Source organism: Poecilia reticulata, chromosome 10, assembly GCF_904066995.2.
Source record: "Poecilia reticulata chromosome 10, P_reticulata-male-v2, whole genome shotgun sequence".
Lineage (NCBI taxonomy): Eukaryota > Metazoa > Chordata > Actinopteri > Cyprinodontiformes > Poeciliidae > Poecilia > Poecilia reticulata.
The window spans coordinates 25,501,390-25,524,118 of NC_088839.1; the positions used below are offsets into that span (position 1 = coordinate 25,501,390).

Sequence of the window (22,729 nt, forward strand, 5' to 3'; positions counted from 1 at the left end):
TTGATGCGGCCAGCAGCACGTTTTCCTGCAGGATGTGCAGGTGTAATATCTGGAGCTATAAAGGTGCTCATGCACATCAGCAGAAAGTGAAAACCTTTCATGTCAATAAGTTGCATCATTCGTTGTGCTGCGGTCTTTCAGAACCTCAGGCTTTCAACTCTTTCTCTAAATTTTAACTCTGTGGAAGGAATTCACAAAGCAGTGCATTTTTGAAAATCTTTTGCATGTTCATCTTTTTTTTAAAGGCTCTTTAAAGAAATTTGCGCCACTTTTTGTATCACGTGATGAGTGACCTCGGTTCAGCTGGTGAAGAACTGATCGAAATAGAACAGAAAAACATTTCCCTCAGTGAGATGATGATTTTTCTAATTAAAAAATACAGATTACATGAAAGACAAGAGAAGGATTCTTCCTTAGATTTAGTCAAAGATAAATAACATTTATTAATAAATAAGAAAAGTGCCTCGGGCTTCTGTTGCAGAGTGCTGGATACATTCTCTGTCAAAATTACCATCTGATTTCAGCAGGTGGTATTTTTCAAAGCTTGCAGGACTTAAACGGCTCTGATCTGAGAATCCAACTCTATTTGCTCTGGCTGTAATGCACAGATAAGCACAACAGCAGACTTACTCCTAAATGCATGCATGACAGCTGATCTACAGCTCTGGAAGAAATGAAGAGCCCCCTGCACTGAACCCGACTGAAAGCTTCCTGGTTATTCCACCAAATACTGATTCTGAACTCTTCCTGAGTTAAAGCATTAGTGTTGTTGTTTCTAAATGAATCTGAACTTGGTTTCTGTGCATTATTTGAGGTTTGAAAGCGCTGCATCTTTTCTTATTTTGACCAATTCTCATATTTTTGGTTGGAATTTCAGAGACATGTTGTCAGTAGTTCATATAATTAAAGAACAATGTTAATTTTACTGAAACATATATCTATAAAGATCAAAATCTGAGAAACTGATCATTTTAAATGGTCTCTTAATTTTTTCCAGAGGTGTATATGTGGGAAAGCAATGAGTCCAGAGAGACTCTGTTTGCTTGGCATATTTTATTTTTACTGTTGTCTGTGGTTTCAGAAATATAAGCGCATCCAAATTTAAGTTTGCAGATATTTAGCACCTGTTATTGCCTCTGATAATTGCTCCATGAATCACTTGGAGTAGATTTTTCATCCTCAAAACTTCCTGACTAAACATTTAGCATATCAGCAGAAGAACTGCCTTTACAAGTTGTTTATTTAAAATGTGTTTTTTCTAGAACAAAGTTAAACTTTTCAACCAAATGAGAAACATCATCGGTATTATGAACACAGAGGCAGGGACAGACTTTGAAACACAAACTGTGCAAATGTTTTTACTCTTAATTTCAAATTCTTTAATTAATTCTGTTGTAAAATGTTTCACTTTCTAACACTTCTGCTAATTACATGTTTTCTACCAGCTAAGATTTTTTTTTTAGTTGAATAATGTGAACATCAAATGAAAAAGAGACAAAAAATCTTTCTTTTAATGTAATATTACTGTCTGCTTTTATCATCAGGTTTACCCTCTTGAACTGCACAGCATGTCATAACTTTGACTAATTTTTTGCTCTTTGCACATATCTTTAATACTTTATGTCGCTGAGTGCTTCTTCTTTGGGGATCATCAGTCGAGCTACGCGATAGTAATATTAACGGCCTGTTAAAAGCAAGCATGGACTCTCTTTTAAGTCCTGCTTTGATAAAGATGAATTGAACTTTAGGAATTTCCATATAAAAATCTTCCATTAGAGATTTAATTGGATTTCCAAGGTGAGATTTTGGTTTGTTTTGCTTGGTCTGCGCAGTTTTAGTTTTCAAAGTCACACAGTTTTGTAGCATTGCTGCTGAGAACGTAGATCTATTTATGACAGCAGATTATGAAATGCAAACTTTATTTTTTTTTAAAACGACAGAGCTGCAGCAGGGTGATGCATGTCATAAAGCAGAAATAACCTAAAAGTGACGTTCCAGAATACCCAGAAGGAGCGGTAAAAACTGATGTTTGCAGTAGAAATGTTTGCTTGAACATGCATTTACAAATTGAGGGCAATACTTCATTGAATCTGAGGCACTCACCTTTAAAGCCTTTAAAACATTGAAGTGAGCTTCCCCTCCCCTCCCTGCTGAGCTGATTGGATGGATGCACCAGCAGGGAAAGCTGCAGCGTTTTTCAAGCATCAGCTGTATCCACCGTCAGCAGACTGTCTCTGCTCCTACAAACACAATAAAACCCTCTCAGCTTTCACCTGCTGTTAAAACATCCTGCTCACATTAGATAACCTTCATGACATCATTCTTCGCAGCCTGAAATGTCAGCCGGCGCTTTTTTTTACTCTCTCTGCCTCTCTTTTCAGATAATAATCATTTAGAACCACTTGGAAAGTTTGTAGAAATTAAAATCCCACTTTGAAAGCAAAAGACCATTTGGATGCAAAGAGTTTTTGTAGCTCAGAATTTGCCCATGTTTGATTTGCAACCCTTATAAATAAATCGACGTTCTAATATTTAGTGAGAAAGTCTTGGTCCACATGTTGAAAAGAAACTCCAGAACAGATTTAGCTGTAAGTTTCTCTGTCCATTTTGGTTCAGATTCAAACGTCTTCACAGCTGAATGATTAACATTTTGCAGACACTCAGGGTCTTTAGAGACTGCTTCCAAGATGTCTTCATCACCCTTCAGCATTTCCTTGAAAAGTCCTTTGAGTCTGACATTTGTAGAGCTACAAAAATAGAACATATTGAAAGTCTAATCCATTCATTTTCCTTTTCCCTTTAAAGGAAAATGATCTTTAAAACAGGTTATCCCCTTCTTTCTTTTGTTCTCAGTGAGGTGATCTGTGTGCCTCCAGATAAAACCCTTTATTTATAGCTTTTGCTTTTATTATTATGGTGTAAAAAATGCTGTTTTGGATCTATATTTCCCAGCAGATATGTATTTTTTTTAACTTTCCATCTTTTTCCATCCCTTCTAATATGCAAACAGAAACTTTCCATTTAGAAGGAAAGAAAGAAAAACTACATCCAAACTATTTCTGAGTTATTTTCATGGTGTAATAAAGTCATCTGACAGTTTCGATTGTCTTTTTGTGTTGGTAATCTGGTTAATAAAGGTCCGTTTCATGTGCAGCTCCATTTCAACCTTACACAAACGGCAGTGTATAAATCAGTTTTCAATCAATTTTCTGCACCAAGCAGTTCAGAACATATAAACACGTTTCCACTGAGGCTCTTTAAATGTGATTTTGCATCAACATTGGTGATTGTATACAGAATAAACCAGGGTGTTTTTGCTTATTGCGATGAAAACCAAAAGAAACATTTTCCCCATGTCCCCTGTGGGGCTCCGTAAAATTGTAATTTAAGGTGTTCCCAAAAAAAAAAAAAGTGATATGTGTTTCTCTGGACCTGCTGTTATAAAAACACCTTGGAAATAAACATAGAAATAAATAAACGGCTTGTTAAAATTATTAGGATTACCCAGAAATAAAAAACAAGAACTTTCCCAACGTATTTGGTTTTACTGTGCAACATGAATCCTGCTGCAAGTTTCCGTCAGGAAACTGGTGCGCTGCAGTCATAAAGGGACCGAGACGACCAGTAAAGATACTCAGGTACGCTGTGACATTTATTGATGCTCTGCTGGTTCCAACGGGTCCAATAAAAGATTCCCAACCCCATCACACCTCTAGCAGCAGCAGCAGCAAACTGAACCCCTGATACAATCCAGATGACGGCTCACCTTTGACCTTAGTAAGGCAGTTTCATCCAGCTAATTGCCTTCTGCTTTTTCTGTTTTTCTAACCTTAAGCATAAGAGATGGTTCAGGGTGAAAATCTCCGTGGATTAAAAGTTTCTGAAATAGTCAGACGGATCATCCGGCACAAACTAAGTCATCAAATAAAGTCGTTCAGTTTGAACTTCAGCCAATCATCTTCAGCGCGGCTGCATGCTGCCATTTCATTGGCTGATTCAAACTTATGTCAAAAGAAGATTCAGTTTAAGAGTTTTTGTTCCAGCTTGACTAAAACAGTAATCCTGTCTAGGTAAATTTTTTCTGTTCATCATTTGGTAATAATCTGACCTACTTCCAGATGTGGGTAGAGTACCAAAAAATACTCTAAAGTACTCAAGTAAAGTATTGATACTTCAACATATTTTTACTCAAGTAAAAGTAAAAAAGTAGCCATCTGAAAAATTACTCGAATAAAAAAGTATTTGGTAAAAAGCCTACTCAAGTACAAAATAACTGATCAAACTATCATCTTGTATATCGTGAAGTAATTATTTGGTTTAAATTGCAACATTAAGTTAAAACTCACAATTTAAGATTAATGAACTTTAAAAACGATGTTTAGACAACTTAAATCAACTTCATGAATTTTAATTTCTGAGTTAAAACCAGAAGAATTTTCTTGTTGACTTAAATTGCTTTTTTTTTTAAGTTAAACCACCTACAAATGATTTACAGTGCAGTTGAATATTTAAAATACCAAAGATAACATAATTAAAACAGAAGCAAATGTGACATATTAACCACAAATTGTTCTTTAAAACACAGGCTTCAGCTGATATTTATCTCAAAAAGATTTTCTTTCCTCTACTTTTCCACTTGATTCATTTTCTATGTTCAAACTACTCTATGCTCTCCTAGCCCCGACTCTTAATTTAATCCAAAATCAACAAAGAGAAGCTTTAAAATGACTCAAAAAAGTCTGAATGTCTGGACTTGAAATGGAAGAAATTTGATAGTATTGTACATTGTATCTCCAGAGGCAGCAGAATGAAGTCACCTTTCTCTTTGGTGTCATTTCTATTCTAATTGAAATATTAAATGCTTAACTGCTGTTCCAGATAGATCACTGTTTATTTTGGTTTGTCTGGCACCAGTGGAAGTCCTTGTCCAAATTTGTTTTGCTAATATTTGCCATTCATGGATAATTTAGTCATTTATCTTCCTTATGCCTGGCTAAATTGCCTGTAGAGCAAATAGATTGTAGAACACAGCAAAGTTGGCAGTAACATCTCCCAGGCGGAGCGACGGTGCTCTCTGTTCGTCTAAAACAATTTAAATCAAGCTCCAGATTGTGTTTTTGAGTTTCCTGGTCTGGTAGATGTTCACTGAAATCAGGTTCTTAGTTTTTAAGAGCATTGTCTATTTAATCTTTATCTTTTTCTCCTTCTATCTTTGCCTGCCTACTCTCTCCACAGTGAGTGGATTTACCTCCCATTGTTTGAGGAGGCTGACATGGATTCATGTGCCAAATCCAATACTTTTCACATAAACTGGGATTAGACAGGCTAAATCTCATTTGGTGGGAAACCTACCAGATATTAAAGTTTTTTTTGAAAACCATGTCAAGCTTAATTCTGTCAGCTCTGTCTCCATGGCTATTGACGCAACATTTAACGCTTTCTCTCTGCAGCTCTCCGCCACACGACTCTGCAGCCTGCCATACTTTTCACCTTTTCACAGAACAAATAATTTTCTATTCCCTGTCTTCATTTTCTACCTGCTGCTTTCAGGAGCTGGAGAAAAAAAAATCCAAAACAAACAAAACCCCAGCTAATTCTACATTCAGCAGTTAGCTAATAGAGAAGAAGCGAGTAGCCTGTGTGCGTGTTTGTTTTCCAGTTGCGGAGGCTTGTGATCAGGAGTGCGGAGCAGCAGGAGTGTCTTTGATTTAACTTTGTGCGTGTCTTTGTGTGTGTGTGTGTCCTCAGGGCTCCATCGAGGAGCGGCTGAAGCAGCTCCAGGATGCACACAGAGACTTTGGCCCTGGATCGCAGCATTTCCTCTCCAGTAAGGGTCCTCCTCTATTTGAAGTTGGTGCCTTGTGTTGCAACAATCTGTGGCGTGCTGTGCCAAGGCACCACCTCAAAGAAAGTGGATGCATGTGTGTGTGTGGAGAGGAGGGAGGGGGGTAATACAATTAGAAGCTGCTGTGTGTGTGTGTGTGCATTTGGGTTAGAGGTGGAGCTGGAGAGCTTTGTTCCTCTGGCACACGTGGACCTAATTTGATCAGAGATCCACATTTATAAATTCTGTCTCTTCTTCTACCTGCTGTTCTGCAGAGGATGAGGAGAGGCAGCAGGTTGTCTAAAAGTGGGATCTGATTTAAATTCAAAATGAAATGTAAAAGCTGGGTTTTGTGTGAGTGTGTTGCTTCTGGTTCTCAGGTTGAGACCCATAAAATTAAACATAAAATGGCACAAATTGAAATCACAAATGGAAACATGGCAATTTAAAAAAAAAGAAAAAACTAAAAAGTTTTTGGGAGAAAGTTTTTCAGACACATTGAAACAGTTTTTTGCATCATACGAGCCACGTGATCAACAGCCGGATGTTTCTACTGGTCAAAACGACGAAGAAGACGACAGGAAGTGGTAGGAGGAGGATGAGGGTTTGATTTTGGTTTATTTTATTTTTTTTAGACATTGTGCAGCTGGATCCACCAGAGCTTTCACAGCATCACACAGTTCATTCAAACCTGTTGAATCCAAAGCTCTTCTGTAAAATCAGCGTCTAAAATTCTCTAAAACGTGTGAAGAGGTTGTCGCTCCCATGCCAGGATAAGATGCAGACGTCTCCTCTGATGGCTGACAGATAATGACAGAGCGCCATGGCTGAATATATATATATATATTATTTAACTATTTACATCCATTTACATCTATTTACATCCATTGCTGTCATTATTTTTAATGCCTTATCGCGTAAACAAGCTTATTCATGTGTGATTTTCATTTAATTTCTTATTTAATGAAAACTTCTGAGCTGTGAAATTGTGTTTTTTCAACTTCAGTAGAATATAGACAAAGATTTGTGCATATTTGTAATGGAAATGCAGCCAGTAGTATGTTAGAAGTAGCAAACGAAGGCGTGTAAACCAGCTGGTACTAACATTACTTTAGTCTAAAAAGAAGACAGAAGGTGTAAAGCATCAAAATGCACCAGCATAACCCACCACTCAATTCTGCCTGATGAGCAGAGGAGCAACAACATGGCAGCATGTGAACGAGGCAAAGAAGTTATTCAGAAGGTTAAACAGGTTTCCAATAAACAGGACGTTAGCGATGAAGGATGCTGATGTGGCGCCGTCCCTGTAGATTCACAAATCATCTTTTTATGTCTCTGACTGACAGAAAGGTCAAATTTGACTTCTGTCGTTGGCTTGGACAATGGTTTGGTTTCAAGCAGTTCTCCAGTCCTCCACAGCTACTATTCTGCAACTTTGAGATGAACCCCTCCTCCAGAATGCATAAATCAGCTGAATGGGTCGTTAGCAGGCCTCTGGAGGGCTGAGTGGCTGCTGATGAGGGGATTCAGCTCTTTGATTCAGGTGAGTCGGAGCAGGGAGCATCTGAAAGTTACAGGAGAGAAACGCTCAAGGACTGGAGTGATCTCTGAGGTAAAGTCTTCATTTCTGAAATGGTTCAACGTTTTACCGATCGAATCAGTAAACTATTGGTACCAGCAGATTAAATCTGTATTGATTCAGTCATCTGTGATCTCTCTGTTCTTGTGTCTGCAATTAGTTAATCAATCGGATGATAATTCTGTGATAAACACATTTTCACTTGTCTCATTCATAAAGAGATTTGTTTTTCTTTAAATCATTGTGTGAAGTTGGTTACTCAAGGTGAAGGTCAGTGTTGAAAACTTGACTGTGAAAAGATAAACTTCTGCACCTTTAATGTATGGAAGCACTGAAAGCCTCTGGTTTACATAAAATTACAACAATACAAAGAGTTTATATCCCATGAACTTCTTACAAGCTCAACCTTCAGTCTGTTTTATTGTTTTATTTATGTGAAAGACCAAAACGTCGTCTTTCACATAAATACATCATGAAAGACATCATGTCTTCCACAAGTGTTAGGAAAATAATTCAAGTTCTTATAAATCAGAACAAAAACATTTTTCACATTGCATTCATGTTCTGTAAAAGAACCACTCACTGGATTTACAGCTGTCATCAGATTAGATGCAGAGTCTCTCAGTAGTGTCCAGGTTTTGCTGTAAAGTCTCAGCTGGATTTAACTAGGCCACATTAACGTACCATATTTTCCAGACTATAATTAAAGGGCGCACTTAAAAAGCCTTTAATTTATTAAACTAATCTGGAGCACCTTATATATTGTTCTGGAGTAAATCAGTTGAATTAGTGCAGATTATTTCTGGTTGTGCTGACTGACCTCGAAGCGATTTTGTGTCAAACTGTTTTAGTTGCATTACGGCTGCCGCAGTCAGCAGAGTGACACGTTCTGGGCTTTGACTGTTTTGTTTTGCTTAATCCTCCTTATAGTCCGGTGAGTTTTTTACGTGAATTTAATGTTTGTTTAGAGTTATTGCTCTGTAGAGTTTTTGTCGTTTTGTTTTTTTGTTATTGTTTATTAGACTGTCGTCTGCAGCCTATAGCAGGTTTTCTGTTGATCCATTTTCCAGTCCGACCAGCTTGATGCTGCCACCACCAAGAGTCACAGTGGAGATTCAAGTTTTTACACACAGTTTGTGGAAAACTGCAAGCAAGATTGTGACTTTATTCAACAGCAGTTTTCTTGTTACAAAACTTTGACAAAGGTCAGAGTTATGAACTATATAACTTTATCCTGTTGAAAGATAACTACGAAGTCTCAGGGCCCGACTGAGAAAATAATAACATGTAGCCACAAGAATAAAGTTACAATATTATGAGAATAAAGTAAAAGTCAAACTCTATTTGTCCACTTCATTATATGTACTAGACATACAAGGAATCAAATTGTTTCTCGCCATCCACCAGAAAAACTAATAACTTGGACATCAGATAATAAATAAGAACAAACAGACTTGCAAGAATATTGTGTCTTTATTCTTGTAATGTAGTGACTTTATTTTAAAAGTAAACTACTATCATTTTTTACACCATTATTATTGTAATTTTATGACTTTGTTCTTCTAATGTTATGACTATTGTAATGTATTTATTTAGTTTTGTTACATTTTCTTAGTTCGGCCCTGCTTCTCCATCATATATTCCAAAACGAGCTGAAAAAGTGTAAAAATCTCTGTTTTTAGTTGAGTTTATCTGAACAAGAGCATCTGCTAGGAAAATCCCAGCGACCTTCATCCTGATCTGAGCTGCCAGACTCGAGTTCATTAACGGATTTGCTTTTTTTTTTTTTTTGCAGCTACTTTGCAGGAAAATTCACGTTGATATAAGATTTACAAAAATGTTGTAAGGATTCCAGGAAATTAATTTAAAGGAGAAAAGTCTAAAAAGGAAAAGCTTATCCAGTCTGCGAATGAACAGGATCCTGAATAATAGGAACATTTTAAAAGGAAATGTTCAGGATATGTTTTAGAAAATGTATCTTTTTAAGAGCTAAATGGAAAATGAACTTCAAATCTGGAAATGTTTACATAAATGACACAGAGCTCACAGAACTCTTTTACCAAAAACATCAAAACACTTTTTATAAGTGAAATAACTTGCCAGTAGTTTTACGTCAATATTAATGAGTTATTCTGCTTAAAAGTTCCCTTTAAGTTAGTTTTGAATTATTTCAGGTGTACTAAGATATTTTTACGAGAAACTAGACCAATAAATACTTGGTAATATTTTGTTATTTTGCCGTTAATGGTAACACTTTATATTAAGGGGTGTGCATAAGCCTGACATGACGAACACATGTAATAAACAAGAAGGAGTCTTCAAGAATGTCTTCATGAAACGTCTTTCAGTAAATAATTCCACTAATGATGCAAAGTTGCAGTAAAGGTCATTTAAAGTGTACATTTTGCTTTATTTGGTAAATAAATACATTTTTAATGTAAAATTCCATTAAAAGTTGCATTAAAAGTTCATTAAATGTGTCAGTTTTGCATTGTTTGGTAAATAAATACTTTTAATGCGAAGTTGCACAAAAAGTGTCTTTATTTGTTGAATGACACTTGATGACAGCAGCGGTAAACATTCATGAAGAGTCCTTCATCACAGGTGTTATGTCCGTCACACCCGCTCAGATAAAGTGTTAGCCAGGTAATTAACTTGTCTATAATGCTCTTCCTTTATCTAGTCAGACCTTTATAGAAATTCATTACCTCTGGTTTTGCATTCTTAAATTTGATAGTCCACATTTTGACTTTCCTAATCCAAACTTTGGCTTTGTACGAGTAAATGAGTAAATTCTCCAGGGATCCTCTTTCACCGACTCCCTGGCTGTGATCTACGACCGGCTCTCTGTGAGAACCTCGTTACACCATGAACTCGTTTCTCTGGCTTCACTGCGCCTGTTGTACCGGGCAGCAGCTCCGTTAGCAAAGGTCTGAATGGACGCTGTGTCCAGACACGCTGTCAGGCGCACGGAGCACAGCTCATGCATGACGGGACCGCTCTCAAATTGATTTTTACCCCCTTCTCTGTCTCTCTCTGTGTTTGCACAGGTTCAGTCCAGGTACCATGGGAGCGTGCCATCTCCCCAAACAAAGTGCCCTACTACATTAAGTAAGTGAGTGCTTGTGTTGTCCAGGTGAATGCACTTCTTCATGCCAGGTTAAATGACTCGGTTAGATGATATTTTTAGTGCCAGATTCAGTGAAAAAACAAACAGAAATTGCTGTAATGAATTTCGTAATATTACGCAGTTGATTTCCTCACATACTTGCAGAAATGAGCCTTTTATGTTGATTAATTCTTCAGCCTCCTTGGTGATTTTGTGGAGATCAATAGACAATTTATTACAGTTCTGCTCACAAATACGAGCCCCAGTTGGTTTGATACTTTATTCTGATAAAGTCTAGGCAGAGTAACCTTTTTGAAAAACATATACTTTCAGGAGTATTTTTACTACAATGTACTTTTTACTTTTACTTGAGTAATTTTATTATGAAGTAATTAAGTTAAATTTCTGGATTTTCTACCAACTGAATGAAAATCGAACACGTTTTAACCAGAAATTCACCATAAACAGACACACACACCTGCTGTTTTTGTTAAAGTTTCACACGTTTTTTATTGATAGAAACTGATTTGGAAAAAAATATTTTGCAGATTCTGTTATGTTTTAGTTATTTATATGAAGTATTGTCATTTTCCTCCTTAAAATACTAAACTTTCCACTTTATATGTTAGTCCATCTGGTGATAATTTTTAAATATTAAATGATTTGATCAGTTGCTTAAACAGACTTTTACCAAATACTTTTTTCTCTTACTTGAGTAATTTCTTGGATGGCTACTTTTTAGTTTTACCTCATTAAATATATGTTGAAGTAGTGCTTCTTTTATTTGAGTACAATTTTGGGTAATTTTGTGTACTCTGTCCACCTCTGATTGTAGGCAAAGATAAAAAAAATCAGCATTTATTTGTGTAATTCTGTAAAATTACACAGCAGTTGAACCAGCGAGGAAAAATCAGGATGCAAGAGCGACAAAGTTTAGCTTAAATTTACCACCAGAACAGTCGTCAGACTGATTAGCTCTCTGCCAGTTAATTGTCTGCCTGTGGAAATGATGAAACCCTGATTTTGATGCCGTCTTATTGGGGAACCACAGGGAAACATTGTAGAAGAACGACAGCCTGTCAGTAAGAGGTGACCTGCAGCAGAACCACCTGCTGTGAGCGGGTTACAGGGCAGTAAGCACTAACAGACGAGCACAGCGGCGCTGCCTGCGGTCGACTTTCCACAGGGAAGGAAGGAAGTTCATCAGGCAACAATGTCCTGTTTAAATACACATTGAAACAGTTTTCCTGTCAGATTGAATCAGGTTTTCCTTAATTATCTGTACAAATATGACAGATTCAATACATTAAACATCAAAATGTTGAAGCAAAAGTTTCTTGTCTTTCTCTTGGTGTTACTGTAGATCTTATTCAGATTGATTCAGTGCTAACCAATCAAAAAAAAACAACTTTACCATCTGCAGGTGTTTTTTGCTTTGACGACAGGCTGTTGTACAATCAATGTAAAATATTTTTCTGCATCTCGTTAGTCAGGATTTCTACTAGTTCCAATCAGACCTCTCCCAAGTTGCTTTCAAGGCTGCAGGTGGACTTTAATTTTCAAGTTCAAATGTTTTACAGTGTGGAGCAAACTTTGAGAAAACACTGAGTTCCTCTAAATCTACACTAAAAACCTTTTTAAAGTTGCTTTTGTACCATAATAAATAAAACACTAACCAACATTTTGACGTGTAAATGACGGCACTTGGACATTTAATGTTTCAGTTGCTGATTTTTTTGTGGTTTTTTTAATACCTTGTTGCTGAAATGTGCTATGCAAATAAAATTTGATTTTGATTTGAAGAAGAAGATGCAGAAGAGACCTGGGATAAACACCTTTTCTCATAACTGCATCTTTATCGAACCTTTAGTAGCAGACACATTTCCAGAAATGTTCAAAGATCTCGCCGTAGTTTAAAGGTTTATTGGTGAGTAGAAAAATAATGATTGTGATTTGAGCAGAAGCTACTGTGAGCTCTGTTTGGCTAAGCACTCATTTATTTATCAGCTCACCTGATCGATACTACTTATCCTCATAGAAAGACTTTTTTTTAAATAAATAAATAGTGTCGTAAATGTGTCATAGGTACATTTAGGCACATCTTTGAACATAATGGTCCATTTGCAACTGAACAAACATTTATGCGCTTTGCTCCTCTGTAGACTTGCAGTATTTATCTTGTTAATCATCTGCAACACAACCTTGTGGGTCTTTGTTTAGCCTGCCAGTCAGTGTTTTATGGACTGTATTCCTATTCCGGTGGGGATGGGAGATGTATGGCATCTGAGTAGCTCTCTGCTCGGCAGTAATCAATGAGCGCTTGTGCAGGTAGAATGATGATTCCAGCCCTGAGAGGCCCGTGTTTCCTGGCAGACTTCCTGCTGTGGGGTTTCTCATTTATCCTGCTGCTCTTGTCCTTTTATTGGATCCATTTTATAGATGATACATTTCCTGGATGTTCCCTTCAGAGGAAACTGCAGCCCAGAGTTTTGTTTTTTCTTGAAAGGATATAAATGAGTTGGATCATGTTCTATTTATGAGAGCAGCAGAGCAGTCATGTGTTGTAACTCTAATGTCTGAACATGAATCCTTTCATTATGTTTGACTCGTGTTTGGACTTTTCAGGCCTAAAATTTCTTGGCATGTCATGCAAAAAGTATTCACAAGCTGCGTTTCCATTAAGCATAAAGCTGGGCAAATTGAAAATAGGAAAATCCTTTTGCTTAAAGCTGCAGTATGTAACTTTATAGAAAAAGTATAGATGGTTTTTACATATTTGATGAAGCTGTCACTGTCAATATGGTATGCTCCTATCTTCTCCCAGTGCTCCCAGTGTTAACTAGAAACAACCAATCAGAGTACGGAGGCAGGTCTTAGCGCTGTCAGTCACTATCGTGTGTGGCGCTGCTCTATTCCCTTCCCTTTCCCAAACCTCTTTGCTCTCTCCTGCCGCTACAAGCGGATCTTATTGTAAATGCTAAGGTGGATAAACGGTTTCTCTGTAACGGTAAGTTGTTTCTCCACCGATGAGCACATTTAACAGCAACCAGGGGTGAAAGTAAAGGGGTACGGCAGGGTACTGCGTACCCCTTAAAGATTTAGCGGGGGTAAGCAGTACCTGCACGAGAGAGGAGCGGCTATCTGCTGTAAAACATGAATGGGTTCACTGTGCAGCCGTGACTGATTAGTTTTTTAAGATCAATCTAAAACACGACTTAATCAGTTAATAAATAACTTTTTTCCCATTTCATTTTGTTTCTGAACTGTTCGTGCTTTGCTAGAGCAGCGGTGCGATGTGTCGATCGCGGAAGGTTTTGAGTCGATCTCGGCATTAGGAGACAAACTGAACGCCGTCAGGAAGCTGAGACCAGCATGTCGTCCTCTGGCTGGCTTAAAACGTTCGTAACTTTATGAAAGAACAACAACAAAAAATTCAACAAAACGTGTTCAAATTAATGACACAAAAACAATAATAATCTCAGTGATTATTGTTTCAACAAGGTGTTGCGCAATTCTGTGCGTTTCGGTTCTATTACCAAAATAACGAGCAGAGCAGGAGTTTAAAATGAACTAATCTGTTATGTTTGGAAGCCAGAATGAGGCAGAAGCTGAAGTAGACAAAGAACTCTTAACAGCGTTTATTCAGAACTCGCTCAGCAGTACATCAGGTATTCCTTTCCTCCATCTTATCTCTTCTTCCTCTTCTCTCCCTCAGTCCATCCTATTCTCGTACACCACCTAGTGGTAGACACAACATAATCAACCACCGCTGTGTTCATGAGAGGTTTATTAATGATCGCAAAATAAATATCGAGCCTGCAAACCTGATATCGTAACAGACTGAATGTTATGTTTTTAACGTAATCTCTGGTTGGCTTGTGGAGCGCAGGAGGTTGCCATGACAACGGGTGTGCTTAAATGACAGAGAGAGATGGAGAGTAAAAATGTGCGAGTGGTTTAGAGTTGATCACCTGTTCAGGTTGTTTTGCCTTTGTTTACCTTTGCTGTGGCTCATCACAGCCGCTGTAGTTTCTGAACGTTCAATAAACGACAAACTTGGACTAATTACCTCGTTCTTTGTGAGTATACGTCATTTACAACAAACATCAAACACGGTAAATATGTTTCATTAAGTATTTCAAATGGCTTCTACCGTGATAATTACGTGAAATTAAATTAATTGTCTAATATAAAAAATAGTTTGGTGCTGTCGGGCTCAGAGTCTGAGAGGCTTTTCCTTTATCAAACTATATTGTTTTTTGCCTTTAATTTAGTGGAAATATTGATATTGATGAGATTTTCTCCAAAATTATAACCTTTTTCAACCTTTATAGCTCCACTGTTGAAAATGAGGCTCTAACATTCACAAATAACATTGAAATAAAATCCAGTCCAACATCTGATTTGAGGTGATTCCTCTGGAAACTGTTGGAGGAAAAATATCCCAACTTCAGAAGATGAGCTTTAACCTAACAGAGCTCTGTGGTCCCTCCTCTCAGTATGAGATTCAGGGTGAGGAGGCGCCATGTTAGGAAGAGAAGTGGAAGCTGCAGGATCTTCAGAACAAACAGGTCATGATGCTGGGCTACTGATTATCCCTGTCTGGACACAGGATCAATATAACCAGTTTAAAAGCTAAAATTAATGGTTATATGCCAGACATGGAAAACTGGGATGCTCTCCATGCCATGATGTTCAGGATTTAGATCTCATGGCATCTCAAGGTGTCAACATTGCAGCCAGTGGGCTGAGGGAGGAAATACAGCTTTATTTTGTAGCAATTCAAGAGCTACCCATCTTTTATTGCTTCAAAAAAAAATCATCAGCACAGAAACTCCAAAGCACACAAAGAAGCTATATATATATATATATATAATATAATTTTTTTTTGTCATAGTACCCCCAAGAATTGAAAACTACTTTCACCCCTGACAGCAAGTGATTGATTGCATTAAGACCCGCCTCCTGGCTCTGATTGGCTGTTTTTGGCCGGGAGCTGTGCATTTCTTCAGATGGCAATAATAGCTCAAGGAGGGGATACATTTTTTTCACAGATTATTTGTTAATCTTAAGAAATATGTAAAAACATATGCTTTATAAAAGTTAATACTGCACCTTTAGAGGAAAACATTTTTATTTGCTAAAATGTTTTTGTGCTAAAACAAAATGTTTTTTTTAGCCAGATCAAAATAGATTTACATGTCTTGAAAAATGAAGAGCCCACTGCACTGAACCCCATTGAAAACCTGTTAAAACTATTTACATCCGTCACCTCCTTGATTTTTAATGACGTATTGCGTTAACAAGCTCTTTCACATGTGATTTTAATTATCTTTCTTATTTAAAAGAAACACCACAAGTTGCCGATTTGTGTTATTTCGACATTAGCAGAATATAGACAAAGATTTGAGCACGTTTGTAGTGGAAACGTAGCTACTATGTTCAGATTCCCCCCATCTCTGTCTTATTCATACCTTTTTATTCTCACTCCTTTTGTCAGCTCCGCTTTGATCAGTGAAGTCGTAAAGAAAATGTGCTTCCATTTGTCCTTGCTGCATGAATCTATTTGCCTTTATTTTCTCTTTCAGCCATCAGGCCCAGACAACCTGCTGGGACCATCCAAAGATGACAGAGCTGTACCAGGCACTGGGTGAGTGAAGAGGCGAGCCCTCCTCGCGCTCGTTCCTCCGTGACCTCGGTCGGCCTGCAGAATCACCCCAAGTTTGGGTTTGGGCTGTTAAGGCCTTATCTCGCAGCCCATTAAGCGACCCGCGTCTCAATCACCTCAGGGGCTACATTTCTACTGTCATTAACCTATGAGGCCCAATTTGCCAGCGCTGTGATTGCTTCCCGCTTAGCCTCTAATTAATTGTGATTAAACGACACGATGCGTCTCACGGTTAATCTCGTCTGACACGGGGAGTTTGCGGGAACAGATACGCACACCGTCGCAGCTGGACCTGCATGTGTACCGAAAAATGCGAGTGTGGATAATGTTTCTAATACAATAAAGTGCTAATGACTTCTGCAGCGTGCCGATAAACAAACGGGACAGATTTGGGATGCCTTATTCCTCGGTTGCAGGGTGGAATGGATTAGTTCTCCCTCTCATCTCTTTAATCTCTCTATCTCTTTTTCTCTTCCACCAGCGGATCTGAACAACATCAAGTTCTCTGCATACAGAACAGCTATGAAGCTTCGACGGGTTCAGAAGTCTCTGAGATGTATGTTTGCTATTTTGCTGGTGTATTATCTGTCTGTCTGATTGCTTAAGTGATATTTTGTTATCCTGCACCAGCAGTAATTCACTGTGACGCGCTCTCTGTGATGCACCTATTAGCTGTGGCACACTTGTTTAGTCAGCGATCAAAAGCATCATGGCTCCACTCTGCCTGGAAACAGATGAAAATTACCTGTTGAAGTTGCCCCCCCATCCCCACCGTCTTCAAGTCAGACAAAATTGGTGTCAAACGTTTGTGCTGCTATCATTTTAACCCTTCGAGTCCAAACAGAGCGCCAGTGATCCAGCCAAATTTGCAGTACCGTATTTCCGCCACACTTTGCGCTACCTGAAAAATTTCAGCGGTTTATGAAAAGTGAGACGTTTTTTCTTTCCAGCCAATATCAGGTTATTACGGTGATTTTACGTAAACCTTCACATAATAAGTTGTTATGGATAAATGGGCAAATATATGTTTACTCACTGGACATTTAAATAACTTTGTGCAATTAAAATAAGCAAAATTATCCAGGTGGAAATTTGAAACTTAAAGATATTAAGAAATGTTTCCAAAGGTCATGAAAGGTCAACCAGCCCTCCAGTCCCCACTTTCGATAAATCAGACAAAATTGGTGACAATCAACTTGAAAAAGTTTTGTTTTTGCTGTTTTGGCTTTGAAGATATCAATGAAAGTTTAAAAGTCAAAAGGTCAACCAGCCGCCCAACTTTTACGAAATCAAAATGACCTTTAAACTTTCATTAATTCCTTCAAAGCCAAAGCAGCACAAACAAAAAATTTGCTGCACAAACATAGTCGAGTTGATTGACACCAATTTTGTTTGATCTGAAAAAGGTGGTTGACCTGTTGACCTTTCATGATCTCTGGAAACAATAATTTTAAAATGATAGCGACACAAACTAACATGTTTTCTGCACAAACGTTTGACGCCGGTTTTGTCTGATTTGAAGAACTTCGGTCGGGTTTGAACACGTCCTGCTGTTGGGTTTAAAATGCTCCGGTAATCCTCATTGTCATCACAGCCTTGCATTCTGCTTAATTGACTATTAATTGGTCCATTTGAGTTACAAAATGGAAGTTAATTAGTTTGAGCTGCTTGGTTGAAGCTTCATTGACGGTCCCATTGGGGTCAATTCCTCCGTTTGGATCGCTTTTTCCTCCTTTTTCAAGAATCTGACCCCAGTTCAGCCCATTTTCACCTTCCACTCATTTTATTTCCTCTCTGTTTGGCTTTTCTCTCCCTTTTCTGCTGTAACCTTCCTGTAACCTTGTCTCCTTCCCACATACCAAGTAGCCAGAATAAAAACTCAGCAAGTGCGTAAAACCCTTTTCTGTCACTTTCTCTTTCCAGCTGTTATCTCACCGTCCTCGGGTCTAGGAGTCGATATCGTTACTGAATTTAATTGCTAGGCTGCCTTGATAACTAGCGAAGCCTCATTCTTCCTCGCCCTGAATGGCTGAGCAGAGCCGCGTCGGAGCCCTTCAAAAATGCATTTTTGGGTGATTCCCTCCCAACCCTCAAAATACTCCCCTTATCTCTCCTCTCTCTGTTCTACCTCATTATCGCGCTATCCAATTATACCTGGCATCAACGGACACCCTTTTAGCTCCGCTCCCAGCGATGGGCCATCAAATTAGTTTAGAAGAGAGAAATCAAATTTGTGTCACTGCTCTTGAAACATATGGCCGGGCTCACGTAGCCAAAATGGGTGAATAAGCATCGCTGTTGCAAGAGGAGGCCGCTGGTCGCAAGCGAGGTGAGCTGATGTTTATATGCATGTTGATCTGAATGAAACAAACACATTTTAAGCCTTTTTAGTTCCAACTGTAATGCACACGAACACCTCAGATTTGACCTTTCACCTTCAACAGTTGTTTTTCTCCAGGTCGCTTCAAAACGTATCCACTTATTTTGAATAGACAAAAAGTAAAAACAGGAAATAAATAATAAAAAAAACTAATTATTATGGCCACTGACATTACATTTTACATAAGAACCTCTCTCACCAGATAAACTCTTACATTATCATTATCACTGTTATTATTATTTGTAGAGCTTCTTGTTGATTTGTAAACATTTTCTCTATGTAATATAATTTATTTGTCATGTTGAACAGGCACATGAATATTACAACATGGTTTTAATTACAAATTTTTCATAATTATTGAGCCAGTAAGTATTATATTTCATTAAACTGAAATAAAGGGTCGGATTTAATGCGTTTTCACTTCTTCCTACTCCTTTTCAAACAGAGAAGTAGTGGTAACTAAATATTTTATTCTTGGTTATTTATGCGCATGTTTTCTCTGCCCTACTGATTCTTCTGAAGTCTTGTTTTTAAAAACCAGCTTGAAATAAATAAATAAATCAAATCAAATTCCCACACTGAACCTCTCATTTTCATCCTTTAATCTAATATCATTTGTTAGTTGTTAAAGTGGAACTAACTCCTAAATTAACTGTTTTGTTGATGACACATCTAAATAGGTTATTTAGGGTTTATTTCTATGTTTCTGTTTGAATTTTGACGTTTTTGTGAACAGTTTTGCTTTATTTTGCCTCAGCCATCAGCACAGACCTGGTGGACCTGCTGATTTCATTATACGTCTCAGTGAAACGCTGGTTAAAAAAAAAAGGTTGTTAAAGGGTTAATATAGGAGCCATGTTGTGACGACTTCCTGAAGGCGGAGTCTCAGAAAAATTCAAAACCGTTAAATTGAAAAGTTAATTTCTTTTAAGTCATAGAGGAATTGTTTGTTTGTAAACACAGCGGATGCACGCCCAACCCGACTGCAGGAAGAGCCCGCCGGCCGTCAAGCGCTCACTGGTTGCCATGGCTACCTGCATTTATTTTGTTCTTCTTAAGGTTCTATTACTGAATCTTAATTTTTAGAAACGTGCAGGAAACTAATTTCTTATTTTATTTGTGAAAAAAAAAAGGCTGCTTTCACAGATTGCTTGTTGAGTGTTACCGTAACGCAGCTCGATGTCAGTGTGTGTGTGTGTGTGTGTGTGACAGAAACTTGTGTGTGTTGTGTTCAGTGGACCTGGTGGCGCTGAGCAGCCTGGTGGACGTGTTTCGGGAGCAGGAGCTGCAGCAGGGGGAGCATGTGATGGACGTGGTGGAGGTGATTCACGGCCTGACGGCCGTGTACGAGAGGCTGGAGGAGCAGAGGTCCCTTCTGGTCAACATCCCTCTCTGCGTTGACATGTGCCTCAACTGGCTGCTCAATGTGTACGACAGGTGGGTGTAGCTCTTACTGTCCAGGTAAAGCTGAAGCATTTGTTGAAAACTGTTTGCGGTTTAGGCTGTAGCTTGATGAAGGGTTTATACATCCAGCTGACAAGGATTCCCGTCTCCCACCTCTTTACTATTTTATTTTTACAGATATTACCTTTCTTTTTCCATTCATATTTATCTGGCACAAGCTGACCAGAGGTTACCAAAGACAGATAAAGTATAGCTCTCTTATGGAGATGGTTAACTAAATGATCAAAACTTTTATTTCTTCAAAGATTTGATATAAAAAGATGTTGAAGCACCTAAGACGAAGACCTCGTCATCATTTCTGCTCGGAGTGATTAGCTTCAGCTAATTCAACCTTTGACTTCTTCAGTTCTTTGCGCCTGTGCAACAACTCAAAACCGCCACAACAGGCTTAATATTTGTACGGGTGCTTAGATTCACTGTGATCCTGAGGATCAGCTTGTGGTTTAATTCGAATAACATTTTTTTGACAAACAACTCTTCCAGCATGGGAAAAATAAGCCATGAAATCATGATGCTGCCATCACCATGTTTCATTTCGGGTATGGTGTTGATTTAATAAAAAACGCACACTGCTGTTTTTCTGCCAAACCTTTAAGGCACACGGCCGGGGGGCCTCTTCAACTTAAAGTGTACAAAATAATTATTTTACACTTTATCTGTAAAGTTACTTAGAGGAAGCTAACTGTGCTAAGTGTTTTCAAAATTATCAAACTTTTCTGCGCTATTAGCACATTACCAGATTAGCAGAAGTGAACCCACCACTCTGTTTCAGTTTATCGAGTTTTACTATAACTGATGATAAGTTTAAACTCATGAAGTTAATAGAAAAGTCACTGTGAAAGGGTTAATTTAAAATATTTGCACATTTTCTTTTTGTCTTTCTCACGTATTTGTTTTTATTTGGATTGTATTTATGTTTCTATGTCACGCTAAACATCAAAATGTTTTCACGACTGCTTGAATAATTTTGATCATTTCCCAGAAGCCTGGCGTTTTAAGTTAAGTGTTCACTCTTCTTATATACTGTGTAGTTGTGAGGTTAGAAAAAGATAAATAATGTGGTGGAGAAATCTGGAGAGTTAAATGCATCCAGCAGTGAGTGGCACTAATTTCTCTCATTAAATGCTCATTAAATTTGATGTTGCACTGAGTCAACAATTTTTCAGAAGATTAAATTCCCTCAAAGGTATTTTATTGCACAACAAAGAGAATTCTCTAAGTTTGCTCCTGAATGTTGTTGATGTCTGAATGTGAATCTGGAGGTCAGGTCGCGCTAGACTTTTTTGTTCTCCGTCATTTTGACCGACAGGATGACCGACAGGTCATGTTCTATTTTTACCCGTCAAATTATAATTTGACTATTTAGCCGCATTTTTATGCGGTTTAGTTAATATTCACCCAGTTGAACCATGAATCAAGATCCCATCACACATAAAGCAGATAAATGCATCTAACTTTTTCTCCATAGTGAGAAAAACCCCTGACTGTGGCCCCAATAATATATAGCAAATTAAATTAAGTGACTCCACTTAAATTACCAGCACTTCATCTGCTGGGGTCTGAACTCACAGCTTCACAAATTCCTCCTGGTCGCATCTGCAGAGAAATCTGCGCTGGTTCATCAGTCAGTTGGATCTGCCTGAACCAAACCGATCCATTGAATTTTTCTTTTTTACCCTGTGCTGCGCTTTTATAAGGATTTTTTTTTTTTATTAATTTTTTTTTTTTTTGCGTGGCTTCACTTCCCCGAAACAGACAGATGTTACGTCTGCCACGCTTCTGAGCACCGCTCTCCTTCTTGGTGCGGGACGGTAACGTCTTCAGCTCCATTTGTTAAAACCGCAGGGTGAGTTAAGTTTAACTCTTTGCAGCGGCAGAGCCGCGTCCGCATTGGTTGTGCAGCCGCAGCGCACTGCGCTTGTTACGATCTAATTATCTTGTGCACCTTTATTTATTTCCTCAAGATAAACATCTAGTTCTTAAAGCAAGTGAACCAAACGTACAAGACAAAAAACCTGCATATTAAACAAACCACATGTATTTTTTTCAGTGTTTTTGATCTCCTTTGTCTTCATGAAATGTTTTAAACTACTTCAGAAAGCAACACAATTCCACCTTAACCTTTACTAGGTCGGGTTTTTCATCTGGAAAAATGCGCATTAAGCCTGAACCCATCATTGATTCTCCATCAAAGCAGAAGAATCAGCCTGTTCAAAGAGTCTTGAATTTAAATTCACCAGCATTTCTTCACAGTCTGCCTCAGAAACCTTAATATTTTCATGTACTCATATGTTTCTGTTCTATTCATCTCTATCGTTTGTGATCATTTTTATCCTGTTGGTTGTATCGTGTTAAGTGCTTTGAGATGCTTTTTTTTGTTAAAATGCTACATAACTAAACTAAATTTGTCGTATTTGAGGTAAATGTCCAACATGACTCATCACAACCTTTTCCCTCTCAAACTTGTTTGACCTTTGAAGGTTTCTGTAGTTCATTGTCAGCCTGAAAAGGTCTCCCACATATTGAATTTCTGGCTTCTTCTTTGAGTCAGTCCTTTGTTGTTATCCAAGAAAGACTGATCAATTCGCCCAACTAGGATTTACTCTCTTTTTTGCTATTTTATTATTCTGTTACTTGTATATGCAGCTCTGGAAAAAATTACAAGACCACTGCAAAAGGATCAGATTCTCTGATTTTACTTTTTA

General features: G+C 38.0%; 1 protein-coding gene across 4 annotated transcripts in view; it reads left to right on the plus strand.

Moving 5' to 3' along the window:
• drp2 (dystrophin related protein 2) overlaps positions 1–22,729 on the plus strand; it is a 119,258-nt gene that overhangs the window by 50,751 nt on the left and 45,778 nt on the right. For all 4 annotated transcript variants that reach the window (XM_081611750.1, XM_081611748.1, XM_008420714.3 and 1 more), the window contains 5 exons: positions 5,749–5,827; positions 10,454–10,514; positions 16,101–16,162; positions 16,662–16,736; positions 19,796–19,997. In XM_081611750.1, the coding sequence (XP_081467876.1) occupies positions 5,749–5,827; positions 10,454–10,514; positions 16,101–16,162; positions 16,662–16,736; positions 19,796–19,997 (479 nt within the window). The remainder of the gene's footprint in view (positions 1–5,748; positions 5,828–10,453; positions 10,515–16,100; positions 16,163–16,661; positions 16,737–19,795; positions 19,998–22,729) is intronic.